The following is a 27,630-nucleotide window of genomic DNA, read 5'->3' on the forward strand; positions in this document are numbered from 1 at the left end:
TTCACTTTAAATGTAAATGGAGGGCTTTCCTGGTGGTGCAGTCATTAAGGATCTGCCTGCCAATGCAGGGCACACGGGTTCGAGCCCTGGCCCGGGAAGATCCCACGTGCCACGGAGCAACTAAGCCCGTGCGCCACAACTACTGAAGCCCATGCACTTAGAGCCCATGATCCACAGCCACAGAAGCCACTGCAATGAGAAGCCCATGCACCACAACGAAGAGTAGCCCCCGCTCACGGCAACTACAGAAAGCCTGCACGCAGCAACGAAGACCCTACGCAGCCAAAAATAAGTAAGTAAATAAAATATATATTTTTAAAACTTTAAATGGGTTAAAGTCTCCAATTAAATGACAGAGATTGGCAAAGGCGATCCACCTTTGTACACTTGCTGTGTACAAGAAACTCACTTTACATACAAAGACACAAAGAGGTTGAAAGTAAAAGGATGGAATAAGACGTTCCATGCAAACAGGAATCAGAGAAGCTGGGGCGGCTGCGTTATTATCACACAAAATAGGCTCGAGTTCAGTTATTTTTCTCGAGATCCCGTATGGAATGGGTTGTACCTGCCTGGATCATATAAAGGGTGAGGTTTTTGTCTTTGCAGTCTCTTAATGCTCATCCAATAATAAAACTGTTTTATCCCTTTCTACCCTTGTGGAAGGACTCACTGGGTTTTTGGGTTTTTTTAAATAAATTTATTTATTTTATTTATTTATTTTTGGCTGCGGTGGGTCTTCGTTGCGTGCGCGGCTTCTCATTGCAGTGGCTTCTCTTGTTGCGGAGCACGGGCTCTAGGCACGTGGGCTTCAGGAGTTGTGACTCGTGGGCTCAGTAGCTGTGCTTGCGGGCTCTAGAGCACAGGCTCAGTAGTTGTGGCGCACGGGCTTAGTTGCTCCGTGGCATGTGGGATCTTCCCGGGCCAGGGCTCGAACCCGTGTCCCCCGCATTGGCAGGCGGATTCTTAACCTCTGCGCCACCAGGGAAGTCTGACTCACTGGGCTTTAATTGTTGGTCCACCAGCTCCATCTCCTTCCTGTCTTGGCGTGAGACCCAGCCTGCCACTCTGCCCCCAAGACCATCTCCTTCCCTTAACCTGCTCCAATTTTTCTTTCTGAATAAACCTTTTATGTCCTAGATAATTTACTCTTTTTTTTTTTTAATGTTTATGCCTCTCTTCTCTGCCTTGGGCAGGGATCTGTGTCTGTTTTGTTCACTGAGGGAGTGATACCCAGAAGGCCCTACAGAAGCACTGGCGAACAGAGGCAGCTCAAACTTACCACGTGCAAACACCAGCTCCTGCTGCTACATTTCCGTCCCAGCCCATGGAGCCCCAACTCCAGACACTGAGGAACGTTGGTCTATTTGACTCGTACCCCCGTATCCAAGCCAGGGCACCCCATGGCCCCACCTGCCTGCCACAGCCCCTCACCTGTCCATCCTGTTAGAACCAGACTCACGCGTTGCCGGGACCACACTCCTCTAAACGGCAGCCCTTCCACACTTCCTATTTGCTTTCCTGACCTCCTTCTTCTCGCACTGGCACTGGGCACCCCGTTATAAGTTACATATTCAGCTGTTTGTGGTCTGTCTTCCCCAGGCAAAGGTCCGCTCCAGGTAGGGTGGCCGATGGCCCTGTCTGCCTGGGGTTTAGGGCTGAAAATCCTGACCTGAGAAGCCCCGCAGTTCAGGGCAGACCCAGGTATTTCCCCCGCTCCGGGGCCAGTGCTGTTTGTTATTAGTGCTGGGACAGGGTGGCACCCAGTGGGCGCTCAGTACCCGCTTAAGGAATGAATGAGGTACACAGATGTCCAAAGGCTCGTCCCAGCTAAGCTGTGAGCCCTGGCGGGGGTGACCCTAGTCATCCCTCATCCGGGGCCTGAGTGCATCAGCTCGTCTCTCCGGGGCAGGGGTGAGGATGGGGTTTCCCGCTTGGCGGGCGGGGGGGCCAGTCTTACTTGGTCCATGGCCAAGGCGGTGGGCCTGCTGGGCCATGGGGCTCCGGGTGTGGTTCCAGATCCTGATGTGGAGGCGGGAGGTAAGGTCCAGCTCAGAAGCGGGCGCTGAGTGTTGCCACCACTTGGTGGCGGTGCACACTGGAGAGTGGGGCAGCTGGGACCAGAGCGTGTCCCTCCCCTCCCCGTCCCCTGTGGCCCTACACACCCTTGGCCCTGGAGAGAAGCACGGCCGCTGCCTCTGTGTGGGCCTCTGTTTCCGCCCTCTGGGGCGGCCCGGGCTGCTGAGGAGTCTTGGGGGAGCCTGCACCCGGTCAGTTCCCCGCACCCCCCGCCAGCAAATCCACCATCCCAGCTCCAGGCGGCAAGGACTCCTGGGGTGGCCCTGGGTCCCGCTGGGGTCTCTGTGCGTGGACCAGGGGACCCCTGGATGGTCCAGGCATGGGAAGCAGGAGCTTGTGGGACGGGGAGAGGGGGCCCCAGCCAGAGCTGGGACCTTGGTCCCCCACCCTCCCGGTGCCTTGATGGGGAGGGGACACCTGGGGCAGACAGGGGTCTCCAGGGGGCCCTTGGGCAGGGGACCGGGCCTGGCTGGGGTAGGGGAGTGGGAGCCTGGGGCTTGAGGGGTGGTTCAGCCCCTGACAATCGTCAGGGGGCGGGCCTGCGGGCTGAGTGGGCACGGGGTGGCCCTGACCCGCCTGTGGGCGCCACTCTCCCCCCACCCACGGGGGCGGCTGTGGGGCTGTTGGAGTTCCTAGCCTGGGGATGTCCTGCGATACAGGCGGGGCTGTACGAGGCGGAGGGCAGCAGGCTCCACCCGTGTCCGTGGCTCCACCCTCACCCCAGCTGCAGTCCTGACCTCCATCTCGTTTTAGGAGGTAAGCCCAGGCCCGTGGTCCTCCCAACCCCACCCTAAGGGCCACCTTGCCCTGCAGACCCCATCTCTGTCGTCAAGGAAAGAGGCGAGCCAGGTGGACAAGTGTTTACTGAGCGAGGGGCCATGCTGGCTTTGCCTGCCCCCCTAGTCGGCTGGGGGCAGCAGGCCCCATTGAGAGAGGGATAGGAGAAGGCCCGGTGGACTGTGTCCGGCTGAAGGAGGGACAGCCCAGCCAGGGCCTGGGTGTAGGGGCACATCTGCAGACGCAGCGCAGCTGACGTCCAGGGCGGGGCCTGGATGCACCGTGGTCTCGTGGAGGTGACCCCAGACACAGCTCGGGAGGTGTGGCCCGGTGGTCCTTGTGAGCCGGCAGGAGGGTCCTGGGAGGGCAGACCCAGCCGGCCAATTGCTGGGTGACCCCTGGCCTGGGACACGGAAGTGACACTGCAGGGTCAAGGGTCCCCCTGTGGTCCCTGAGCACAGATGGCACATAGTGGCCCTCAGGGAGTGTGACTGTCTGAGAATGGTTCGTCCTGGCACGTGGCCCCTGAGGCCAACGGAAGCAGCCGGCCCTCACTGGACTGGCCTCGCTGGGGGCCTGGGGAGTGGAAGGTGGGCTGAGCTCTGCGGGGGGCTGGTGCAGGGTGGTGTTCGGGCCGTGGGCTCCCTCGAGCTCTTAGCAGAGTCTTTGAAGGGTCGAGGGAGAGCTGTGTGAGGGACACTGGGGGGCCAGTGAAGGCCCAGCCTGGGCAGCAGGGGGCCACCCGGTATGTGGAGCCCGGCCATTGTGGGCATGTCCCGGCCCCCAGACCCGCCCAGCTACAGAAGGGGCGCGGCCACACTCTGCACTTCAGAGAACACTGTCCTCAGGACCAGGGGTGCAGGCCGTGCCCCCAGTTGTCCAGAGGGAGCCGGGACCACGCTGCGATGGGGCAGGTCAGGGGCTGGGCCACCCGGGGAAGGGCGCATCCCACCCAGCCGTTCTCTTGGACCCCACTCGGGGGGTTCCGAGGGGCTGAAGGTCCTTGACTGGAAGCCCCGGCATGGCCCAAGGGCCCGCGGGAGCCGCAGGCCTCTGGAGAGCTGAGGCACGTAGGTGCCACGGTCTGGGGCCAGGTGAGACCCGCCCCGCCGCCTGCTCTGAGGCCCAGCCTTCGCAGAGGCTTGGCGCGCCCAGGCGTGAGCTGCCACTCACCACGCCCCAGCAATCTGGCCCTAGCACTTGCTTCTTCCTGGCGAGACACCTGGCCTCAGGCTGCTGTCCCCTGGGTGGCAGCTGGGGAGACAGGAATGGGGGGCTGGCTCAGGCGGCCCAGTGCCACCCTCGTCTGGGGGCACAGCCGTCCCCAGCCCAGCCCTGCCTGTGCAGTGGAAGGCAGGAGAGGGGTCCGAGACCCCAGTCGCTCAGGGTGCGCTGCCCAGTGCAGCTGAGCCAGTGCCCGCGCGGCAGGCAAGGGTCCCGTCTCCGGGGGAGTCTGCCCAGACCCCAAGGGCAGTATGCCCCCCAGGTGCCCACCACTTGAGCTGGGCCCAGTCACTCTCACTGCTTCCTGGGACTCTGGGACTCGCCCAGCATAACACTGGGGCTCCAGCCGTGGCCCCAGGCCAGCCACCGGGCCACCGGGCTGGCAGGTATTAGAGCCCCAGCCCAGACATGAGGCCCCTAGGGGTGACCATAGCCCCTTTGACCTGTGATCTGCTGGAGGTGACCTTTGCTGGGGAATGGGACCCAGACTCGGCTGAAAAGCTCTGCTGGGTCAGGGAGTGGGGGGCAGTTGGGGGATACAGGCGTGAAGAGCCTCCGCGGGCCCCGGGGCATTTCCCGGGGGAAGGCGGGCAGGACTGGGGCTGCCCTGGAATTGCTGTGACTCAGCTGAGTTCAGAGGCCATTCAAGACCTACCCAGCTGCCCATGTGCAGAAAGGGCTGCGAGAGCCCTGGGCGCCGGAATGCTCCCCCCGTGACCAGGGGGTCCACTCTCCACAGCTACCAGGAGAGCTTCTGTGCTTGCAGGTGGCTGTGCCTGCTGTCACTCACCCTGCGCTGGTGTCGTCCCTCCCTCCACCCCCACCCCCCACCCCCACCCCCCCACCCCCCACCCCCTCCCCCCCACCCCACCCCCGGGCAGGAGCCACCCTGCTGGGCCACACCCAGGCCCTGCAGGGTTAGGCTCATCCGTGGCTGGCTGGGCGAAGGGTGGGCTGGGGACATCGCGTTCCTGCACAGTTGGAACCAGAGCCCTGATTGGGGTCGGAGCAGTCAGGGAGGAGACGCAGCGCACCTGACACCGTGGGACCCGGCTGGGTGCTAGGAGGCTCTGGGGCGGACTTGACCGCCCAAGTCAGGGCAGGGCCGGGCCTGACTCCGAGGCAGGTGGCCCCTCTGTCGCCTGCCGAGCCCCAGTCTACTGTGCCGTGCACCCCGCCCCCACTCCAACATGGGAGACGGGGCTCCAGGGGCCAGTCTGGGGTCCAGCCCTTGCCTCTTGCAGCCCCCCGAGGGCCTGTCCTCCCTGCCCCCTCTGGCTGAGGCCTGGCCCCGGTGCTCACCGCACTGGAGGTCGCACAGCTGCTGGGGGACGGAGAACTGGATGTCGGTCCTTCTGCCCTGCAGGCCGGGGTCGAAGGCAGCGAGAGCGAGAGCGGGTCAGCACAGCCTGCAGCCGCTCCCTGAGCCCCGCCCGCATTCCCCAGAGGCACCGGCTGGAGGGACTGCGTAGCTGGAGGGGCCCCCAGGGCAGCTCTGGGGAGGCGGGGGCTCCCCTGAGGTCTGGGAGTGGAGGAGGTGGGCAGGACAGCACCACCCACCTGGATGCAGGTGCCGGGTGCGCAGGCCTGGTCCCCGGGAATGTCCACAAAGGCCACCGCAGGGTCCTCTGTGGGGTCACCCTGAGCGGGGGAGGGGTGGGTCACGGGCAGCGGGGGTGCAGACCAGGCTCCTCTGCGTCCCTGCGGAGCCGTCTTAGCACCCTCCCCACCAGGGCTGGCTTGGGGACTGTGGGGAACTGAAGGGGTCAGCACGCCCCCCCCAGGTCCCCAGGACGGTGCCCACCACACCCAGCTCACCGCAGGGATGGGGGTGGCCTGGAGCAGCCGGCGGCACGCGGGGGGCCACGTCTTCCCTCGGTGACACAGGCACACCTGGAAGCGGGCAGGGCTGGGCGAGAAGAAGGCCACCCGGAGGTGGCCCGGAGCGGGTGCCAGCTGGACGGTCATCTTCCAGGCTGCGGGGGGCAGGGGTGAGGCCCAGCACGCCACCCCACAAGTGACCGCACCCTGTCGTCTTGCCCCCCCCCTCCCCGACCAAGAGGCATTTACACAAGCAAAGGGCCTTCTTTGCTGCGGCTGCCCTGCGACAGCCCCAGCCGGCCTCCCTCCCGCCCCACGGGGGGCTCACCTGGGAAGCGCAGCTGCTCAAAAGGGCACTTCACCGGGAAGCCCAGGCTCGTGGAGAACTGCAGGGAGGCCGAGGGACGGGGTGTGGCCGCGTGTGCAGGGACAGGGGGTGGGTGGGGGCCGGGACAGGTGGGCCTCCTTCGTGGCCCTCTGGGACTGGTTACACTGCCCCCACCCCGCCCCCGTGGGACCAGGAGGGGATTAGAGGGGCCACTGAGTAGCTGGACCCAGGGCTGGACAAGGCACAGGGGGATATGTGGCTGCAGGCCCCTTGCCCCAATGCCCTGGGCCCCCTCCCCAAGCCCTGGTAGTGCACGAGGCGGGCTGCGGACTGGCCCACTCACCTTCAGGCAGAGCTGGGGCTGGGTGTCCACAAGAGGGTACTGCACCTGAGGGGCGCTCAGGTCAGGGCCCTGGCCATCCATCCCCGCCCCATCCCTGCCTGGGGGGCACTCACCCTGCTGTGTGCAGGCCGGCTGGACTGCTCCAGCTCCAGGCACTGGGGCCCTGGCCCTGGGCGCCAGCACAGACTCACACGGCCACTCATGGGACAGGCAGGCTCCCAACTCAGCTCCTGGCTCCCCGGGTGGTAGTGGATGGCGTCCCACAGTGTCTCCGTGTCTGCAGGGACCCTCCCCCAGGGCTGGCATCAGCTGGCGCTACCCCAGCCGCCCGTGGGCCACGGGACTGAGCACCTGCTAGAGTAACCATCGGGCTGGCCCAGGACCCAGGTGCCTTCTCTCGGGGGCTCTGGGCCTGACCCGAGTCTGTGTGTGTGTTCTGTGAGCACCCCGCACCCCTCCGGGAGCCCCTCCCAGCAGCCTGGGCTCTTCCAGGTGGCCTGGCTGCGACACGTGCGTGCTAGTGCACCGGCCGACACGCGCTCTCCTGCACGCTCATGTCCACGCGCAGGCTCTGCCGCCTTGGAGGGCTTGCCTGGAACACACTTGGCTGCCTGCCGTCCGAAGCAGGCTCAAGGGCTGAAGCTGGGCCTGCCCCCCACCCCGTCTCACCCCCGCTCGAGTCAGCCGTCCCAGCTGGACAGGCCAGCCCCTACCCTGCTGGGCACCTCTGACCCTCCCATCTCCCACCCTTCTCTCCTCGCTCCCCCCTCCTTCCCACTGGCACCACGGGGCACTTGCCATCTTCGAAGGGGCAGGTCTGGATCCGCACGGCGTCAGGCGTCGCGGACCAGCCCTGCGGGAGGGACTGGGGTCAGCGCAGGGTCTGCCCATCCTTCTGTCCACTCCCGGCGGTCAAGGCCACATCCTTACTGACCTCAAGGCACAGGCACGACAACTCTTGTTTGTAGGGCAGAGAGACCCTCCGGGAGACCCCGTTCGCTGTCACCTGCAGGGGAGTGAAGGCACCGTGGGCGGGCGGCCAGCGAGGATCAGAGGCGGGGCCGGGCCGGGGGCGGGGCCGGGGCGGGGCTCACTCGCACTGGGGCGCCCGCGTCTTCGCAGGTGAACCACTTGAGGCAGAGCCGCACGTAGTAGTCGTAGTAGTCGGGGCCCCCTGACTCTGGCACCTGTACCAGAATGACCTTGCGGCTGCGGTCCACCGAGTAGGAGAGCTTCCCAGCTGTAGAAGGGAAGCAGGTGAGGTCACGCTGGGGCCAGAGGTCACCAGGCACGGGGCTCCCTTGTGCTGACAGCCTCCAGGGGGTGACCCCTGCCAGACCCAGGTATTTTGGGAGTCGCCCACCTGAGGACCCATCATGACTTCCCGAGTGCGGAGGGCAGAAGATCCCAGTGGGAGGCCCGTGGGTGTCTGCCACCACCTGAGAGGCTTCCCAGGAGCCATGGGGCCCAGGTCCCACCCGGGGAGGGGGCCTCACCAAAGCAGTCGGGCACGTTCCTCCCTACGTCCTCGTCTGCGCAGTCTGCGAACGACAGAGGCAGTGTTGGGCCCAGCCCGCTCTGCACCAGGGGCCGCCCCCCAGCCGGGCCTCTGTCCGTGTGGTTTCCAGAAGGCCTTCCTCTCCAGGGAAACGGAGACGCTGAATTGAGCCAAATGCACTGCTGGGAGCCGTCCAGCGTGGGCCCTGCCCCCTGCCCTGGGTGAGTCCCGCCCTGAATCAGTCCCGGGAAGCTGGATGGCAGCTGTACCCGCGCCGGCCCACCTTCCACATGGTACCGCTCGTCCAGCTGGACCCCGCAGAAGTGGGGGACAGTCCTCAGGGTGACGTAGAGGCTCTGGGCCACGCTCACCTCAAAGCAGTCAAAGTGCACCTGGAGCTGGGCAGGGACGGGTGGGAACTGGTGGAGCTGGGACCTCTGTCCACCCACCCATGGCCAGGCCAGTTCCACACTGCACAGCTGGAACCCAGGGTCTGGGGCAGAGGAGGAGGGGCACCCATTCCTTGGGCCTGGGGTGGCAGAGCCCCAGGACGGTCTATGGATCAGGTGGCCAAGAGGGGAGGGCAGCCGGGAGCAGGCCAGGGGACAGGTGCAGCTGCCCGGCACCGGCTTGGGGCTGGACCCGCAAGTCCGGGTCAGACCCTGGTCTCACCTGCTGCCCCACCTGCAGCCGGCGGGAGGCCCTGGGGACCCGCACGCTCTGGCACTGTGTCTCCTGGGTGTCCAGGCTCATGGAGCAGGCCTCCAGGCCCCGCAGGCCCTCTGGGTGGAGGGAGGGGCCGGCAGGGCTGTCAGAGCCCTTCCCTCCCCTCCTCTGTGAAGGGCAGTTAGCAGGGTCTCCCTGGCCCACCCCACCCCCAGCTTGTCACGGGGATTAGAGGAGCCCTGAGCCCACCACCCCACTTCCTGGGTGTCACCACCATCATGGTCACCATGCAGCGTGAGAGAGGCCTTGACGCGCAGGAACAGGGAGCAGCCGTCGGGGGGGGCACACTTCATGGCAGTGGAGAGGGTCAGGGCCTCCAGGACGGACCCGGACATGGACGTGGGGGGCTTGCGGCAGAAGCTGTTGAAAATATTTCCTGGGGAGGGGAGAAGGAGAGTGAGTACCACGGTTCCCAGGGCCTGGGTAAGGCTCTTTGGGTGGTGGGGTGGGGGTGGGGGAGGGGGGCTCTGGGGCTGCACAGTCGCGGGGAGAGTGCTCCCTACTTGCCCCAGTGCAGTCAGGGAACCAGGCCCCCGGTGAGTGGTGGGCCACCCTGAGCCATGCTCAGAGATGGCCGCTGGGCGCCAGGAGTGGGCCCCCGCCTGGCCAGCAAGGGGGCAGAGGAGCCCCCCTCGGCAAGCTGGCGGGCCCCACGGACAACAAAGATGGGCGACAGCAAAGGTGTGCTGGGGGCACGGGGGGCCTGACCTCAAGGGCACTGCCGCCTAAGGCCCTGACCGCCGGCAGGCGGCTGCGCCCGCCCAGGTGGGCCTGGCCCCGACGGCCTCGGTCAGGGCACCGGAAACTGCGGCCGGACCAAGGGCTGTGCAGGGAGCTGGGCTCTCACGTTCAGGCGCGGGGGCCGAGCAGTGTTTTCGGCCGTGGCTCTGCAGATTCGCCGGCGGACGCTTCAGGTCCGGGGAGGGGCGTTGGTTCCACGGGAGCCACCACACCCCAGGGGGCCCCGCGCCCCACGGAGTTGGCAGCCCAGGTTCTCTGCTGCGCTCAGGGCCGTGGCGTTCACGCCTGGTGACGTGTCAGACTGGGGAGTAACCCCGGGCGGGACAGTGCGCCCAGGAAGGGGAGGTGTGTGTGCTCAGCGGTGCCTCCAGGGGGCCCGGGCCCCAGGCGAACGCCGGGAGCATGTCAGGAAGACCAGCTTCTTGGGCTGACAGTCAAGGGGAAGTAAAGGACGAAAATGCCGGGAGGAGAGGGGACACGGGTGGGACCAGGTGGAACTGTTGAATGCACGTGATGGGGGGAAGCAGAGGCCGAGGGCGCACCAAAGGCTTCCTCGCTGCAGAGAAAGTGGAGCAGGAATGAGGCATCCCCACGGACCACGGTGGCTGACCACCGAGACCCTGGAGAAGGGGGGGCAGAGGCACCGCGGCTGAGACACGGACGGACGCGCTGGCCCGTCGCTCAACAGAGCCCCGACTGGACCGTATCAGAAACAACTCAAAGAGGCAGCAGGAACTACGAGGTCTGAAATGTTCCTGGGAAAGAAACCCAGCGCTGTGGATCCCACTGTGGCCAAGATGGAGTCACAGGGGTCAGATTTTCCCTCGAGCCTGAAGCAGCCTGGAAACCAGACAAGATACAGTCTCAAGACACCGGACGTGGGGAAGGACAGATGGCCATGCCCGAGGGACGGGGACAGAGGGCCATGCCCGAGGGACGGGGACAGACAGTTATGCCCGAGGGACGGGGACAGACGGCCATGCCCGAGGGACGGGGAGAGACGGCGATGCCCGAGGGACGGGGACAGACAGTTATGCCCGAGGGACGGGGACAGACGGCCGTGCCCTAGGGATGGGGACAGACGGCCATGCCCGAGGGACGGGGAGAGACGGCGATGCCCGAGGGACGGGGACAGACGGCGATGCCCGAGGGACGGGGACAGACAGTTATGCCCGAGGGACGGGGACAGACGGCCATGCCCTAGGGACGGGGACAGACGGCGATGCCCGAGGGACGGGGACAGACGGCCATGCCCGAGGGACAGGGACAGACGGCGATGCCCGAGGGACGGGGACAGACAGTCATGCCCGAGGGACGGGGACAGACGGCCATGCCCGAGGGACGGGGACAGACGGCGATGCCCGAGGGACGGGGACAGACGGCCATGCCCGAGGGACAGGGACAGACGGCGATGCCCAAGGGACGGGGACAGACAGTCATGCCCGAGGGACGGGGACAGACGGCCATGCCCGAGGGACGGGGACAGACGGCGATGCCCGAGGGACGGGGACAGACGGCCATGCCCGAGGGACGGGGACAGACGGCGATGCCCAAGGGACGGGGACAGACAGTCATGCCCGAGGGACGGGGACAGACGGCCATGCCCGAGGGACGGGGACCGACGGTGATGCCCGAGGGATGGGGACAGACGGCCATGCCCGAGGGATGGGGACAGACGGGGGAGCCCAACGAGGGCCCTGCTGTCTTGAGAGCCTTTCCAGGCTGTGGCAGAGGGAGGGGGAATTTGGGACCCCTGACACCCTCCCGAAGTGGAGAAATGGGGCAGACGGAAGTGGCCAGAGTTTGCAGGATGAGCACAAGAGGAGGGATGATGCAGAGAGAGCAGGGGAATGCGTGTTCGGCAGAGAGCGGATGAGCACATGGACGTGAGGGGCTGCAGGAAGAGGAGAAGCCCAAGGGGTTTGCAGGGACAGCATCCTGTCCGCACCCGGGGCCAGGACTATCCCCATTCCCAGCCAGACTGGGGACTTCGTGATTCACGGGGCCCCGGGTACACCGTAGGCAAGAGTCTTGCTTCTGTAGGAGAATAACTAGCCTTAGATGGAGCACTGCTCTGGCCTCGCCTAACAAATCTTAAAGACCCCCAAAGGTTAACCTGTTTCTAAGGAACTTAACTGTATTTCAGAAATGGCTCAAGAATATTTGTATGGATAAAGGTATATATCCGACACACAACAGGTAAAAATCACCATGTCTACCATATAATAGAAAATTACAAGCCATGCAAAGAATCAGGAAAACATAACGCAGAATGAGGGGGAAAATCAAATAAAACCGACAGCGATGTTAGGATTAGTAGACAGGAACATTCAAACAGTTACTGTAACTGTATTCCACATGTTAGACATGAAAGATATTAAAAAAAAAAACCCAAATCCAACTTTTAGGGATGAAAACTACAGTGCCTGAGATGAAAAATACAACAGCTGGTTTAATAACAGATTAGCCATTGGAAAAAAAACCACTGGAGAACTTGACATAGCAACAGAAAACATCCAAAAGTAGATGGAGAGAGATTGTGGCGATGGTGAAGGTGTGTTGATGATGATGGTGAAGGTGGTGGTGAGAGTGGTGAGGAAATAATAGAACAGAGCATTGGGGAGCTGTAGGACAACTTCAAGTGACCTAATGTATGTGTGGTTAGGGTCCCAGAAGGAATGAGGGAAAGAAAAAACTTGAAAAAATGATAGAAAATTTTCAAACTTGGTGAGAACTATAAACTCACAGATCCAAGAAGCCTGATGAATGATAAGAAATATGAAGAAATTACACGGCACACCAGGATCAGTTTGCTCAAAGCCAGTGGTAAAGAGAAAACTGTAAAAGCCACCGGAGGAAAAAAGACATGTGATGTGCAGAGGAACCAAGGTAAGGAAGGTGCAGAATTCTTTTCGGGAGCAACGCAAGTGAGAAGATGATGGGGACAAAGACCCTGCAGGACTGAGAAACAAACCCCGCCCGCCTAGCATCCTATCCCTGCCCACATATGCACGAGTGATTCTCAGCAAACATGCCGGGAACTCAGAGGGAAAAGGGTAGTCTTTTCAGCTAATGGTGCTGGATCAACTGGGTGTCCCCAGCAAACAATGCGCTTCTGTCCACCTTTCACAACATACAAAGTTCACCTAAAATGGACCGTCAACCTCAATGTAAAACCTAAAACTATAAAACTGTTAAAAGAAAACACATTTTTATTCAATAAAAATCTCTGTGACCTTAGGTAAGGCAAAAAATTCTTAGATACAACACTGAAACCGTGACCCATAAGAGAAAAAAATGAATAAATTGGATTTCATCAAACTTTAAAACTTCTGCCCTTTGAAAGACCCTGGTAAGGAGTGAAAAGATAAGTCAGAGATTGGGGGGAAATATTTGCAAATCATGCACCTGCTAAGGAACTTGTGTTCAGAATCTATAAAGAACTTTCCAAATTCAATGATAAGGAAACCAACCACGCAATATAAAATGAGTGCCTGTCTGTCCTCAATGCAGGAGGGGTAGACTGGGGGAGGGGGCCGCAGGCTTCCACCATCCTCCCCCCAGACTGATGGAGGTTTCAAAAATAATAAAGCCAGCGAGTAGTTGGTCTGCCTTTTTTTATCAACACGCGCTGGCAGTTCTAAACAGTGTTGGTGATAAAATCTTCCCCACTGGTGGAAGATCTAAATGATGGCCTGCCCCCAGCCTGGCCCCCAACTGCATCCTTCGCCCACTGTCATCTTGGAGCTGATGTACCTAAGGTGTGGGGTCAGATGGACGACTCAGAGGGGGACAGCACCCCAGGGCAGTGGCTGGAATTGGAAGAGAGGCCACCTGCAGGAGACAGCTGAGTCCCTGTCTGGCCACAGGGGCTAGTGGTCAAGCCCGGTGGGTTAGTCACGTAACGTGGTGGCGAGGAGGACTGTGTCCCCAAGCCTGACGCTTCCCTGCTCTGAGGGTCATCCTTAGAGCTCGGTGTGCAGCCTTCTCGAAAGAAGCGATTGTGCTTTAGAATTCTCTCTCATGCGTGTGAAAACGTCCTCCTCTGCGCAGAAAATGAGAAGTCTGCAACGTTTGACCTTTTCTGGAAAAAAACAAAGACCTTCCAGCCAAGCAAGGAAAGGATCAGAGCCAAAAAAAAGGTAGAGCCATAGAAGAGCGTGGTGACCATGGGAAATGATGAAATACATAGTTAAGTATAATGGATGCGAAGGAGAAGTCGCTTGTTGTAAATAAATGAATAAAAATAAGAACAGGCTCTTGTCCCAAATTAAGCTCACAAAACAGGAGACAGTATATAGAAGAAAGTGAGGCAGGGGACTTCCCTGGCGGTCCAGTGGTTAGTGCTCCGCGCTCCCACTGCAGGGGCTGGGGTTCAATCCCTGGGGAACTAAGATCCTGCATGCCGTGCAGCGCGGCCAAAAAAAAAAAAAAGTGAGGCAGAAACACTAAATTATTTGTGGTTCAAAATGGGGAAAATAATTCACTGCTACTGTGTGGAAAGAATTGTGAACCCAAAACTCATCATAAATACTTACGGAGAAGTAAATATATTTGGTCTTATTTAGAGAGGCTTCCTAAAAGAAGACCTGACAGCTGTATTTTAAAAAGGAGAAATATGAACTCAAAAGGAAGAACTGGGTTACGAAAGCAACAGTGAACACAGGAATGGGTAGAACACGGTGGTGAATTTAAATTCATGCTGGGAGGGCAGCAGGAGAAAGAAGGACTCCTGTCTGTTTAAAAACAAGTTGCGAGTTCCATTTCCCAGCCTACGGTAGCCCACGCTGTTTGGACCAATTCTACTGAAAACAACTTACAATGCTGGAGAAAAAAAACATACATGTAAAAAAACTTCTTAAAAACCTGTGAGAGGGCTTCCCTGGTGGCGCAGTGGTTGAGAGTCCGCCTGCCGATGCAGGGGACGCGGGTTCGTGCCCCGGTCCGGGAAGATCCCACATGCCGCGGAGCGGCTGGGCCCGTGAGCCATGGCCGCTGAGCCTGCGCGTCCGGAGCCTGTGCTCCGCAACGGGAGAGGCCACAGCAGTGAGAGGCCCACGTACCGCAAAAAAAAAAACAACCTGTGAGAGCTGATAAAGAATCAGGATCATCAGTATAAACCCTGAGGAAGGGCAGAGGGACGCAGAGCACAGGAAGCCGCGTTCCGGGGCGTCTCCCAGCCCGGACGCTGAGGGCTCCAAGCGTGCGGCCCAGACCAGGGGATCCCAGGGCTGCCCCGTCACGGCGAGGGGAATCAGGAGAAACCTGGCCCCGCCCCGAGTCCTGGGGTGTGGTGGGAGGGCAGGGGCAGCGGAGCTTCCGGGAGAGCCCACAGCCTCCGTGGGCCTGGGTGCTGGGTCCCGGCCCTGGTCTGCACCCCCAGGAAGGTCCAAGAAACTCCAATCTATGACTTAGTTAGAAGGGCCTGATAGTCACATGTCACCTGGGTGCCACTCAGAAACAAAGGGGAACCTGGTCTGGGGGAAGGCGCCTACATCCTAGGCTGTGGGGAAGGCATCATTTCTCAGGGGCATGGAGCAGACTTTTTTTTTTTTTTGGCCACACCCCGTGGCTTGTGGGATTTTAGTTCCCCAACCAGGGATCAAACCTGGGCCCTCGGCAGTGAAAGCACGGAGCCCTAACCACTGGACCGCTGGGGAATTCCCTGGAGCAGATATATTTAGTGATAAACAAAGTTGCTGGGGAAACAAAGCACCAAGAGAAAGAACCAGCAGAGACATGCCATGGACGGGTCCATGGAGTGCTACAACAGGTCGGACACAGACTGCAGACCAACCTGCTAAAAGGATAGGCTTGAAAATATAGGGGAAAAAACTATAAAGAGGGACCTAGCACGTTTGAAAGAAACAAATAGAATTTCTGGAAGCAAAACCCACAGAAACAGAAATTAAAATATGTGCAGGGGAAAAAACTATAAAGAGGGACCTAGCATATTTGAAAGAAACAAATAGAATTTTTAGAAACAAAACCCACAGAAACAGAAATTAAAAAGCAATACATGGTTTGGAGAGCAGGTTGGACATCACTGAAGAGAGAATTAGTGGGAGAAAGATCACAGTGGATGATACAGAAATCAGCAACGAGACAAAGGATGGAAAACGCAGAAGGGAGACTGAGAAATAGGAAGAAAGACGTGAAATGTCTGAGGTGTGTCCATCGAGGTTCCAGAAGGAAAGGAGAGGATGGGGCAGAGGCAATATCTGAGATGATGGTTAAATTTTCTAAGGCTTACACAAAAGTAAAAGTATAAGCTGACCCCACTTACGAATATAGCTGCAAAATCCTAAATAACATTTTAGCAAATTGATTTAATAATATATTAAACATGACCAGATAGGAGTTGTTTTAGGACTGCAGGTGTGGTCAACATTAGACAATCTATCACCTCATTAAAAAGATTAAAGGAGGAAAATTGTATGAGTATCTTTATAGACACAGAAAATTTTCATAAAATTTAACACCTACCCATGATGAAAGAAGGTTTATCAAACTAGGAAAAGAAAGACACTTCCTTGTCTAGATGGAGGGCGTCTCCTCCAAACGCCCAATAAACCTAATGCTTAATGGTACGTTTTTGGGAATCATTGCTATTTAATATCAGGACTGAGACAGTGGTTCCCCATTCAACATTGTCCTGGAGATTTGAGCCACTTCCATAAGGACAAAAACAAACGTAGGTTATAAACTGTTATTATTTGCAGAGTATGTGATTATCTATATACAAAAACTTTAGAGACTCAGTGGGAAATCTACTAGAAATAACAAAGAAAGTATAACAAATGTGTGGATACAAGATTAATATACAAAACTAGCATTGCTTTACACCAACAAACACCAACTAAAAAATGTAATAAAATAAGGAACCCATTCATGGATCCTTCAACCTCTGAAGGGCATAAATAAATACTTTGAGGAAGACCTAACTTCCTCAAAGATGGAAAGGCATACCATGTTCATGGTTAGAAGACTCACCTCGGATAAGATGTCATTTCTGACTCAAATTGGTCAATAAATTCAGTGCAATTCCAAGCAAAACATGTGATATTGTGATTTATATTAAGAAATATATATTTGGTCTTGGTCCCCATTTCTGGTACACAACTCCTAAAGCTCTTGGAGTTTCCTAAATGATGAGTGATAAAGGTGTCTTTTGTTATCTATAACAAACCTGTTTCAACCACACCTAGTTTGTTAATGAGGTGATTTTTAGAAGCACCTAAGGATGGGGGCTGGTTGCCAGGGGAACTAACAATGGGATTAGAGGGTTGGAACTTTCAGTCCCACCCCCCAGACCTCTGGGGAGGGGAGAGGGGCTGGAGGTTGAGTTCAATCACCAATGGCCAATGATTTAATCAACCATGCCTCTGTAATGAAACCTGCATAAAACCCCAAAAGGACAGGTTCGGAGCGCTTCTGGGTTGATGAACACAGAGAAATGACAAGTCAGAGCGCAGGGACACTCCTCATCCTTCCCCATGCCTCGCCCTGGGCGTCTCCTCCATCTGGCTTTTCCTGACTTATATCCTTTGATAATAAACCGGTAATTTAGTAGGTAAAATGTTTCTCTGGGTTCTGTGAGCCACTCAGGCAAATTCATTGAACCTGAGGAGCAGGTGGCGGGAGTCTCCAATTTATAGCCGGTCACTCAGAAGTACTGGTGACACCTGGACTTTTGACTGGCACCGGAAGTGGGGGTGTCTTGTGGGACTGAGCCCTTCACCTGTGGGAACTGAGGCTCTCTCCAGGTAGACAGTGTCAGAGTTGAGTTAATTGCTTGGTGGTGTTGAAAAATACACACACCAGAAAATGCCTGCTGAAATTTTCAGGAAACTGACAATCAAAAATTCCGATTGAAGATTTGAAGGGCTCAGGGTTGAGTCTCTGGTGGGAATAGACCTGGTGTTGAATGCCTTCGTGTCCTGTCTGGACCTTGGCCATGTTTAATGCCAGCTGTCACGGACGCTCAATTCACTGGGAGACGCAAAATGGTGATACGATAATTCTGTTGTTTTGCTTCCATTTATTGGCTGGAGTAATTGTTCCAAGGGAGCATTTGTAGAAGAAAGGCACGATCAAGGCTTGATTCCTTCCCTTTATTTACCCAATCTTCAAGGTGAGTTGGTTCCCTATCATCCACAGAGACGAACAATTCTTTTTTTTTTTTTTTTTTTTAAACAGTACCGCTAAGAATGCATGGGTTTAAGTATGGGCTGCAACTCATCGCAGTGCTTATTCTTTTTTGAAGCTCAAACAATACCTCTTGGCAGGTGGGAGCTCCTTCTGGCCTCCATGTACTGCAGACCTGTCACCACCGCCTTTGAGAGCTTCCTCCATCTGGAATGACAAGATGTCCCAGGCTCTTCTTGTACATTTTCTGCCCCAGACTGGAAATCAGTTTATTTTGGTGAAAAATGGTATTTCAAGGCCACAGCACTAGGGAGGCTCATGACTATGAGTTGGTCGTTGTTTCTAGGATTTTTCTGTGGACAGAGCTGCAACGTATTTAAAGCAATACCTCGTGAGGTCATACTGAGGTACTAATTCAGAGTAAAGGTTTTACAGCACCTTTTCTACATGACATCTGCATCTCCTTTCTTCCATGCTTGATTCTCAAGAACACAGGGGAGGATAGAATGAAAATATGTCCTAAGTGTCGTTTGCTGTACTGCACACACCGTACACGAGTCTGGGTCACAGCACAAACCACCGGGGTGACTGGAAACAGCAGAAACGTGCCTTTGCATAGACTTTTCTCAGTCTCTCCCCATTTTTACACCATCAGCGTACAGCTGTGAACACCGCACTGTCTCCTTTTCCTCCTTTCCACAGGTAGTCTCAGTTTTGCGACTAGCCCTGTAGTAATTCTCACCCATTTCTGATCTGACCCTCCTGCAGTCTGGCTGCCCGAGGCTTGTTCTCCCGGAGAGTCCCCAGGAGGGGCCGTGGGACAATAGTCCGTGAGTCCCCGCCTGTTGTACCTTGATACATGAAGGTCAGTTTTCTTTTATGGAAACATATTTGACGTATAACATCGTGTAAATCGAAGGAGTACGGCATATTGACTTGATGCATTTATATGTTGTAATAATAATTGTCATCGTAGCAAAGGCACCCCATCAAGTGACATAATTATCGTTTCTTCTTTTGTGGAATAATTAAAATCTAGCCTCTTAGCAAGTTTGGTGATTATAATGCAGTATTGTGTCTATACGCACCATAGCTGTATTATGGTTTTGCTGTCCATTTTCTTCTAGCGTTAAGATGTCGCTCTTTGAAAAGTCTGATATACTTTTCTTTCTGTTATAAATTGTACAGCTCTTTTTGCCGAGAGGCCCAAAGATTTTTCTCTTTCCCTTTAAAATCCAGCCATTTTACTAGAATAACTTTTGATGTGGTATCCAGGACTGGTATTCTCGGGTTCATGGTTTGCCTTTTCAATATCTACTGTCAAGAAAAAAATGTTTGTTCTCCGTGAACTGTAGTTTTTAGTGTTTGTTCTGCTGCTTTGGTTTTCTTTAGGGTCTCATATCATCTGCCTTCCGGACATCCTTTGACTATCTGTAACATTTACCATTATTCACACATCATTTTATCTCTTTCTACATTTCTTTTTGATTTTTTTCCTTTCAAATTTTACTCGTATTCTTTTTTTAAGTTGAAGTATAGTTGATTTACAATGTTGTGTTAATTTCTGCTGACTAGCAAAGTGATTCAGTTATACGTATAGATACATTCTTTTTTGAAAGTATTCTTTTCCATTATGATTTATCACAGAATGCTGACTAGTTCCCTGTGCTATACAGTAGGACATTGCTTTTTGATTTTTTTAAAAATCTCCTTTTCACCTGCTATTTCTCTCAAGGCATTTAATATTGGGTCTATTCACTACTTCCAATGCAGTCTTCATTTATACAATGATTTTTTCCTTTATTTCTAGTCACCTCGTTTCCGAACGTTTTTAATTTTTGTTCACGTCGTTCTTTAACGTATCATTGTCTTGAATATTCTAAGCCATTTTGAAATGAACTGTTACACTTCTGGGTTTCAGGATGCTCTTCTGGCGCACCTCCTTTGCCTGTCGGCACATCATTCCATTCCTTCTTTTCTTTTTAATTATCATAACTTGTCTGGAACTTGCCCTTGACAGTCTTCCTTTGCCCACATTTACGTGAATTCAGTTTCCCAGAGCTCTTAGCAGACTTGGTCTGCTTTTCTGACTGCGAAGAGCTCCCTCTGCTGTCACTTTTGGGTAGTGTTTAAAAATAGGGTGGATCGCTGTTGAGTTTCTTAGCTCTTTCCCCCCTTGCCTTCGTACCTGAAGCTGCTCTTTTCTTGCCTCTGTTGTCCTTGATGCCACTCCGAGCTTCTCTGTGCAGGGCCGTCTCCCAAGGGGTCCCTGCACCCACCTGCCGCAGTGGTGGGCAGCCCCTCAGGGGTGTGTGTGCTTCCCAGCGATTCTCACCGTCTGTGGGGTTCAGACACCCCTCCACTCCCTGCTGCACAGACCCCGCTGATGCTCCCGCCTGGGGCTCTGGGGCTCGTCTCTGGGGTCTGGGAGCGTGGACCCCATTTCTGTTTTACATCCTTGCTCTTGGGTCTGAGGATTCAGGGAAGCTACAACCACACCATCATCTCCCGGGACAATTTAGGAAAGATTTAGGAAATCTCCCGGGACAATTTAGGAAAGAAAGGAACCAGAGGGGCTTGCCCCACCAGAAATCAGTATCTAGCTGAGCTCCATATGGACTCAGACAGTGTGACCCCGCTCAGGGATAGGGGCGGGTCAGGGAACCGTGCACACAGCGTGGAAATCTGACGGGGTGGGGGGCGTCCAGTACGTGGTGCGGCCACAGCCGGATTTCCAGGTAGCAAAAGATCACAGGTGGGTTCCTACCTCACACCATACACGGAGATACATTCTAGATGAATCAAAGACCTAAATCTGAGAAAGAAAACTTTAATACAGAAATATAGGAAATACAGGGAGAAAATCTCTCTGACCTCAGGATTGGGAAGACTTTCTTAAAAGACCCCCCCATATCCACAAAATCCATGAAGGGGGAGGCTTGTAGACATGGCTGCATCAAAACTGAAACCTGTGACTCACACCATGAGGTTGAGACTGAGAAAGTGGAAGGACTCTCTGTGACGCGGGGTGACCGCCCCCACACGCTGGCCCAGGGCGGGTCAGGCACAGGGGGAGACCACACGGGTCTCAGCGTCATCAGAGACACACAGACTGAGACGGGAGTGGGGGTGGGGAAGCTGTGGCCTCACGAAACCCCTCCCCCATAACGACCAGAACCACAGGTGCCACAGAGCCAGAGAACGGCCCCCGCAGCAGGCAAAGCACACGGACACAGGCCAGAGCATCACCCCAGATGCCGTGGTGTCTCCCTGCCTGGCGACCCCGCTCCCCAGAAGCCCTGCTAGTGGGGTGACTCAGCCTCGGAATTCTCGACGAGCCCCCTCTCCCCCGAGTCCGGAGAGAAGGAGGCCGGCTGGGTGTCCTGTATTGTCACCGCTCCGACTGGCGTGCGGGGGAAGGAGTGGGAGGGACGAGACTGCGGCGGCCCCAGGGCCCCCCAGAAGCCGAGGGCCCCTCCCCACACCTCTCCCCGGCCCCCAGGACCCGCCTGCCCAGTTCCCCGTCTCCCCAGCCAGGCCCAGGGCCGTCCTGACACGTAGCCCTCGCACACAGCTCCGTGGGGGAAACACCATGGACCTGCGGTCAGAAGAGAGTGAGAAGCCAGCCTGAGTAACCAGGGGTCTGTAGGGAGCTGCCGAAGTGTGGCCAGGATGGAAAGCATGTCAGACGGAGTGTAGGAAAAATTAAAATAAGGATGGAGGAGAGGAAAGACATGGAAGAAAGAGGGGAAAAGGAACACAGAACGTGGGAGGGAAGGAAACGTCACGGAGGAATAGAGGGGACTCTTCCTCAGGCACCTCCACTGTGACAAGGACACGGCTTCAGTGACACAAGGGATCCGACGGGATCACACGGCAGGAGGCTCAGCGGAGCCGTGCCCGCCGAGGACCAGTCAAGGAGCCAGACGACCCAATTTCAGGACAAATAAGTACAGTGAGGACGCAGGAATCAGGAGATGTTGCTGGAAATTAAACTGCCGGCTTGGAACGGTTGAGATCATCATGGCAAAAGCCGTTGAGAAAGAGAAAAATGAATGGAAGCAGGTGATGGAAGGCGGAGGTGACTGAGGTCAGATCAGATGGGAGAACGGGCATCACGGAGCCCGGCTTGGACGAGGGATGGCCTGGGGCGGAGGAGAACCCCGCAGGCCCCTCGGCAGAAATGCCAGGGTGGCCTCGGGCTTCTCACCCTCCGGGGAGAGTCCAGGGACAGAACTGCCGCCGAGTTGATGCTATTCAACACCCCACAACCGCTGACTGCTGGTCGGACAAACCGGTGACGGGATGTTGCCTGGGGTGGGGGCGTGTCCCCGGCTCGGGGCCCAGCAGCCCGTGTCATAATATCACTCCTTAACCTTGCAGGGGTCCTCGAGGAAACACCTCTTGAGGTGAAGAAACACTTCAAGTTTAACCATTTCTTTAGTTTTTCCTATTACAGTCGAGTCAAATTAAATAAAACACTTAGTTTACATGGCATAAGGTAGTTTCACCTCTATAAACTATTTGTTATGTTTATCCCACAAACAGTATATTTGCCTACAGAAATGTCTAGAATAATGTTTTCCTAATGTAAACAATATTTATGTCTATATGGGGGCTTTGGAGCTAGATTATTTGCACTTTCTGCCGTATATATTTTGCATCTCTTATGCCCCTTTTAATGAAATATAGTGTCTGCAAAGACAATAAAGCTATTTTTAAAATGGAATATCGTTTTACAATGGGAAAAAATGAAAAAGTGTGATATGAGAAATTTATTGCAAAGCAATGAATTCCGTGAAAACAGGAACGCACGATTCCCACATCCAGCAAGCCCACGACTGGGCTTGACGGGGCGCTTGCCCTCCTGCACCAGGCGGTGGGCAGGGAAGGGGGGCGGCGCTCTGCTAGGGGAGGGGCGGTGGCAGTGGCGGCAGCTCTTCCTGCACAGGAGGGAGACCCCGGCCGCCTGGCAGACCTGGCTCCCGGGAGGGCAGGGTGACGAGGAGCAGAAGGGCAGCGAGTCCCCCTCGGCCTGAGCTGTACTCACGGTTTACGCGGCTCTTGCAGGCGAAGCCCTGTGGACGGAACAGTGAGAGGGGTGGGAGGTCAGCTTGGCTGCCTCTTGTCACCCGCCCACCCCGGGCCCCGCCCCGGTGTGACCTGGACCCCGTGGACCTTCAGAGCCCCCACCCCCTGACCGCACCGACTTCCCGTGCTGGCATCCGCAGCTCCCCCGGCCCCCTTGTGCCCGTGCTGGGCGGGTGCTGGGCTTCAGGAAGAAAAGAAAATGGGCGACGATCCCGGCCTCGGAGGAGCTGCCTTCGGAGCCGGGGCAGCCGCACGACGTCAGAAAATGACATTTAACGTCAGCTGTTGAAAAGTGTGGGGGACGATAACCGAGCGGTCAGGAGGGTGAGAGCTGTGACTCTGCCGGGGGTGGCCTCGCTGGGTCTGGCCTGGGGACCGCCGGGGAAGGGCAGGGATTAGCCCATGCACACTGCCTCTCCCGCTGGACTGATGGTTTCCCGAGGGGTCGGGACCAGGGACCAGGGACCAGGCTCAGACAGGGTGGGTGGGGGAAGGCGCCAGGGCCGTGCCCGTGGACCCCACTTTGGTGGGTGGGCTGAGGGGCTCCACGGTAAGCTTGGGAGGATGGGGTCGGCAGAGTTCTGGGAGCCCGGGGACGGGCACCTGAAGCGGCGGAATACAAGCCAGTAGGGTCGCTGCCCTGGGCCCGGGCTCAGCCGCAGTGGGGGCCCTCTGGGGGCACCCAGGGAGCAACGACAGCTGGGGGCCCGAGGTAGAGACCCTGCCGGCACAAGTGGGGAGGTGGAGGAGCGAAGGGGGTCTGCTCCTGTCCCTGGGGTTTGCAGGGTGGTCCAGCTCCAGCTCCACCCCCCTTTCTAAACAGCCTTTTCATTTTGGAATAATTTTAGATTTACAGAAAAGTTGCAAAGGTGGCGCTGAGGTTTACCCAGTGACGCCCGAGGTTAACGTCTCGGGTAAGTGGGTGTCACTCTTGGGCGAGCCCCAGACTCCGGGATTCGCCCGTTTCCACCCAGGTGCCTTTCCGCTCCAGCCTTTTAACTGTCACCCCGCGTCCACCCTGTCTTCTGACCACGACATCTCCCAGAGACGCCGACTCGCCCCCTTAGGCCTCCAGACGCACAGACCCCACGGAGGCGACCTGCGGCCCTGCCCACGGCTGTCACGGGTGAGGGGCCTGACTCCGGGGCCGGCCCAGGGTGGCAGGAGGGCTCTGCTGGACTAAGGGGCTGCACCGACCTGGGTGCCGCGCCCAGAAGGTGACTGGGCAGCAGCTGGGCCTGGGCCGCAGCCCTGAGTGGACAAAGGGGCAGTGGCTTGGGTCCTCGCCCACCCTCCCTCCCTGACACGGCCCCAGATGCCTGGAGCCACCCCCTGGCATCCTCTGTCCTGTGGCCCGAGCCCAGCCCCCTCCCAAGCTGGTAGGAGCTAGAGGGCAGCTGCATCCTGGCCCAGGGTCACTGCCCGCCCACTGGGGACCTCCTGCTGCCCCTGTGCCTGAGGACCACGCAGCTGTGGCCCCTGGGTTTCCAGTGGAGCGGGGGTGGGCGCGGTCTAGTAGTTGGCCCTTCGGTGCCCGCAACCCCTCTCCTGCCTTGGGGACCAGCGGGAGCAAAGGTCGAGGTCAGAGAGCACCTGTGGATTCCGGCGCCCAGGGACCCTGGCATCTTGGGAGCTGGGGGTGGGGACCCGGCAGAAGCTGGCCCGGGGCCCTGGGGCCCTTTGTGGGGCGGGGCCGGGAGGGAGAAGTGGTCGCCCCACCTCCCCCTCCCCGCCTCTGGGGTTTTCCATCGGGCTTCCCGGGGCTTCCCAGGGGGGCGGGCGTGGGGGTGTCTGTGGGGAGGGACCCGAGGGTGGGGTCTGGGCCCTGACCCTGCGGCTCCACTGGGTGTGGAGGGCGGGGTCCTGCATGCTGCAGGAGGGGCCCCTTCGGTCTGCCCCACTCCGCCCTGAGGCACCCTGCGGTCATCTGCTCCTGTCCGCCCCACCCTGTGCCATGACTGAAGACGTGCCAAGGCCCAGAACAGCCCTCCTAGGGGCACGATGGGCTGCAGCGGTCTACATGCTGGTGCGGGGGGCACCAGCCGTGCCAGCGGTCCTCTGCTTCGCCCCACAGAGGCAGCCCCGCCCGCCGCCCTGGGCCTCTGGAGCCCCTCCCGTTCAGACCCCTCCTCCGGAGCTGTGACTCCCCCTCTCCGACCCCCTCCCTTGGCTGCCAGCAGCCCCCGGGCCTCGCGGGCTCTCCGCGTCCCCTGCTCCTCCGCCCTCCTCCTGTAATCCCACGGCCCCAGCCGGGTGCCACAGTGGCTGGAGCTCCACGGCCAAGTGCAAAGTGGGGCCCAGGCCTGGCCGTCCCCGTGGGGGGCAGCGGTGGGGCGGGGGGACCCTCCCTCCTAGCTTCCCTCCCCTGGCCTGGCGCTCCTCCTTCTGCCGGGGTCCCTCCCCTCCTCGCAGCCCGCCCCACATCCGGGCCCATCCCACCATGGGGCCGGCCCATCCCACACCCAGCTGCACCAACGCCAGTTCTCACGTCTGACGGGCTTCTCAAATCCCATATTTCAAAAACGAGTTTCCTCCCTGAACCCTTGCCCGCCAGACCCCGTCACAGGAAACATCTCCTCCATCGGCCCAGGGGCTACAGTTACACTTTAAGGTCCATCTTGGATTTCTCCTTCCCTCAAGGTCAAGGGTCCCCTGTCCTGCCAGCTCTACCTCCAAAGTACACCCCAAAGTGGCCCCGTCCCGTTCTCCATCTCCGTGGGGACGGTCCAGGCCACCACCCCTCCCACCTGGGCTCAGCTGTTTCCTCTGCACCCACCTGCTCCCACCAGGAGCCAGACGGACCTCCACTGCCGCCATGGGTCCCTGCACCTCGGATCTGAGCCCAGCCTGACCCCCGGCCACCCAAGCCCGCTCTGTCTATCCGTGAGCTCCCTGGAACCTCTGCTGGACACTCTTGCAGGCCTCGTGGAGCTGCCTTTCCTCCTGACTGGGAGCCGGGTGTCCCCGTGTCCCCCGGGGGGCCCGGCCACTGCCCCTGAGAGGCCCATGAGCCCTCACGCCAGGCTACTCTGCTCAGCAGTCACCACCGCCTAATCTTGCTTCAGGTGCGTTTCCGCAGGTCCCTGCTGTGCCCACACTTGGAGGAGCGCACACAGCAGGCGCTCCCCAGCCCGTCCCAGCGGGCCGACCGCCAGTCTCGCACCGGGGGACCCCCCGGGACGCGGGCACACTCTGCGGGCAGGTGCTGCCGGATGGGACGCCTCCCAGGGAGAGTGAGAGTTCCGGGACACCACCACTTCTGAGCCGCATCCCGGCCCTGCGGCTCCTTCCCGCCCAGGATGAGCTTGGTACCCGCGGCGTTTCCTTAGCGGGGCATCCACAGAAGCGCGGACGCCGCCCTGGGTGACTAATCGGGGTCTGTGAACGCAGGAGGGGCTCTCGGGCTGCCCCCCACCACGTGGCTCCTCGGAGAGGGACAGGTCATAGGTGCGTCAGCGCCCCTGCCCCTCAAGCCCCCGGCAGACGTTTCCCAGAGTGGCGCTGCGGGGTCAGGCCACCACCTCGTGGGGATCCCAGGCCCCCAGGCCCCCGCCACCGACCGCCCCGGGCCGGCTTCCCTGGCCTGTGCTGGGGTGGGAACGGCTAGTGCCCACCGAGGGGAACCAGGGCAAGAGGAGAGCCTGGGGGGCAGGGCTCACCTGGGAACAGGAGAGGCTGCATTCCGCGACCCTGGGGACGGCCAGGCTCCGGTAAGCGCTCCAGGCCAGGGAGAGGAAGGCGAGGGCTCGCCCAGCCAGCATCTGGACGCAAGTGACGGTCGGGCAAGGCTAGCAGGATGCCCGTGGCTGCGCCTCGCCCTCTGGCCGCAGCTCAGCCCCGAGACAAGCAGGAGAGAGTACGGAGTGAGTTCGCTCCCTGGGGCGGGTGCTGCCCCTCCCGGTGGGCCGGGCACAGCCCGCAGCCCGCAGCTTCCTCCTGCAGGCTCACACTGGCCAGACGCCCTGCTGTTTCCAGGCTGTCACAGGAGACATCCTGGAACTTTGAGGCTCTGGGGTCTCAGGTAACCGCGTTCCCCTGGGGCTGGCTGCGCGCCTGTGCGATCAGGGAGCCGCCTGCCTCCCCCACGGCTCCCGGGTGTCCCCCTGTCTCTCAGGCCCCCGTCCTGTGGTTGGGGGATGGAAGGTGGTCAGGGGCCGTGGTCGTCGAGCTCAGCGGGGCTGGCAGAGGGGTGGGAGCCATCCCAGGCGCCTGTCCCCCAGGGCCGCTGGCGCCAGCCCCAACTCCCGCAAGCCTGGGGACACCCCGAGTGCCCCCGTCACCCATCTGTATGTGAGAGGCTGCCCCCCCTTTGCTGAGCCCTTGCCTAGACATCCCTCACCCCAGAGGGCAGCGCCCCGTGGCCTGTAACTCTGGGGCCTGGCTTCTGCTGGTGGTGGAGCTCTGCTCCTTCCCGTTCGGATCTTCCTGGACAGGGGAGACGTCTCCGGGCAGCGGCTCCCAGCACCCTGTCCGGCCCCAGAAGCCAAGGTGTGGCTCTGGGGCCCTTTGGTATCCTCCCTGTGTCCAGCCCTCCTCCTGCACCCTCCGGCCTGGGAGGGCACTGTCCCATGAAGGGGGCATGGAAAAGGTGTATGGCTGGAGAGCTGGGGAACCCCCGCCCCCGTTGTGCTGGCCCTGGGGGCTGGGGCTCTGCATGAAACCACAACAGGGCACCCCAAGTGTGGAGAGGAGCTGACCCCAGGCTGGCACCCTGGGCAGGCGGGCCCCTGGGGCGGCCCTGGCTGCCGGTCCGTCTCTTGCACCCTGTCTGACCCGACTGCTCCGTGAAGTGGGCTCAGGCCCGAGGCAGGAACGAACTTGGGAAACATCTGCTGGAGCTTCGGCACCAGAGGA

General features: G+C 58.5%; 1 protein-coding gene across 3 annotated transcripts; it reads right to left on the reverse strand.

Annotated features, from left to right (window-relative positions):
- Positions 1–1,951: 1,951 nt before the first annotated feature.
- Positions 1,952–27,630, reverse strand: IL17REL (interleukin 17 receptor E like). 3 transcript variants are annotated; one of them, XM_049694632.1, is made up of 17 exons: positions 26,436–27,627; positions 22,892–23,058; positions 22,736–22,763; positions 9,023–9,172; positions 8,743–8,852; positions 8,354–8,468; positions 8,069–8,113; positions 7,667–7,812; positions 7,507–7,578; positions 7,371–7,425; positions 6,686–6,849; positions 6,573–6,617; positions 6,230–6,287; positions 5,899–6,056; positions 5,641–5,721; positions 5,383–5,440; positions 1,953–4,110 (listed from the first exon to the last, which is right to left on the reverse strand). In XM_049694632.1, the coding sequence occupies exons 1-17, from the start codon at positions 26,455–26,457 to the stop codon at positions 4,085–4,087; spliced, it is 1,500 nt and encodes a 499-aa protein (XP_049550589.1). In that variant the 5' UTR covers positions 26,458–27,627; the 3' UTR covers positions 1,953–4,084. The 3 variants fall into 3 exon arrangements, with proteins under 3 accessions (XP_049550588.1, XP_049550589.1, XP_049550590.1); XM_049694631.1 differs by lacking the exon at positions 22,892–23,058 and having other exon boundaries at positions 1,952–4,110; positions 8,069–8,230; positions 26,436–27,630; XM_049694633.1 differs by lacking the exon at positions 22,892–23,058 and having other exon boundaries at positions 26,436–27,630.

This window comes from Orcinus orca, chromosome 11 (assembly GCF_937001465.1).
Source record: "Orcinus orca chromosome 11, mOrcOrc1.1, whole genome shotgun sequence".
NCBI classification, from domain to species: Eukaryota; Metazoa; Chordata; class Mammalia; order Artiodactyla; family Delphinidae; genus Orcinus; species Orcinus orca.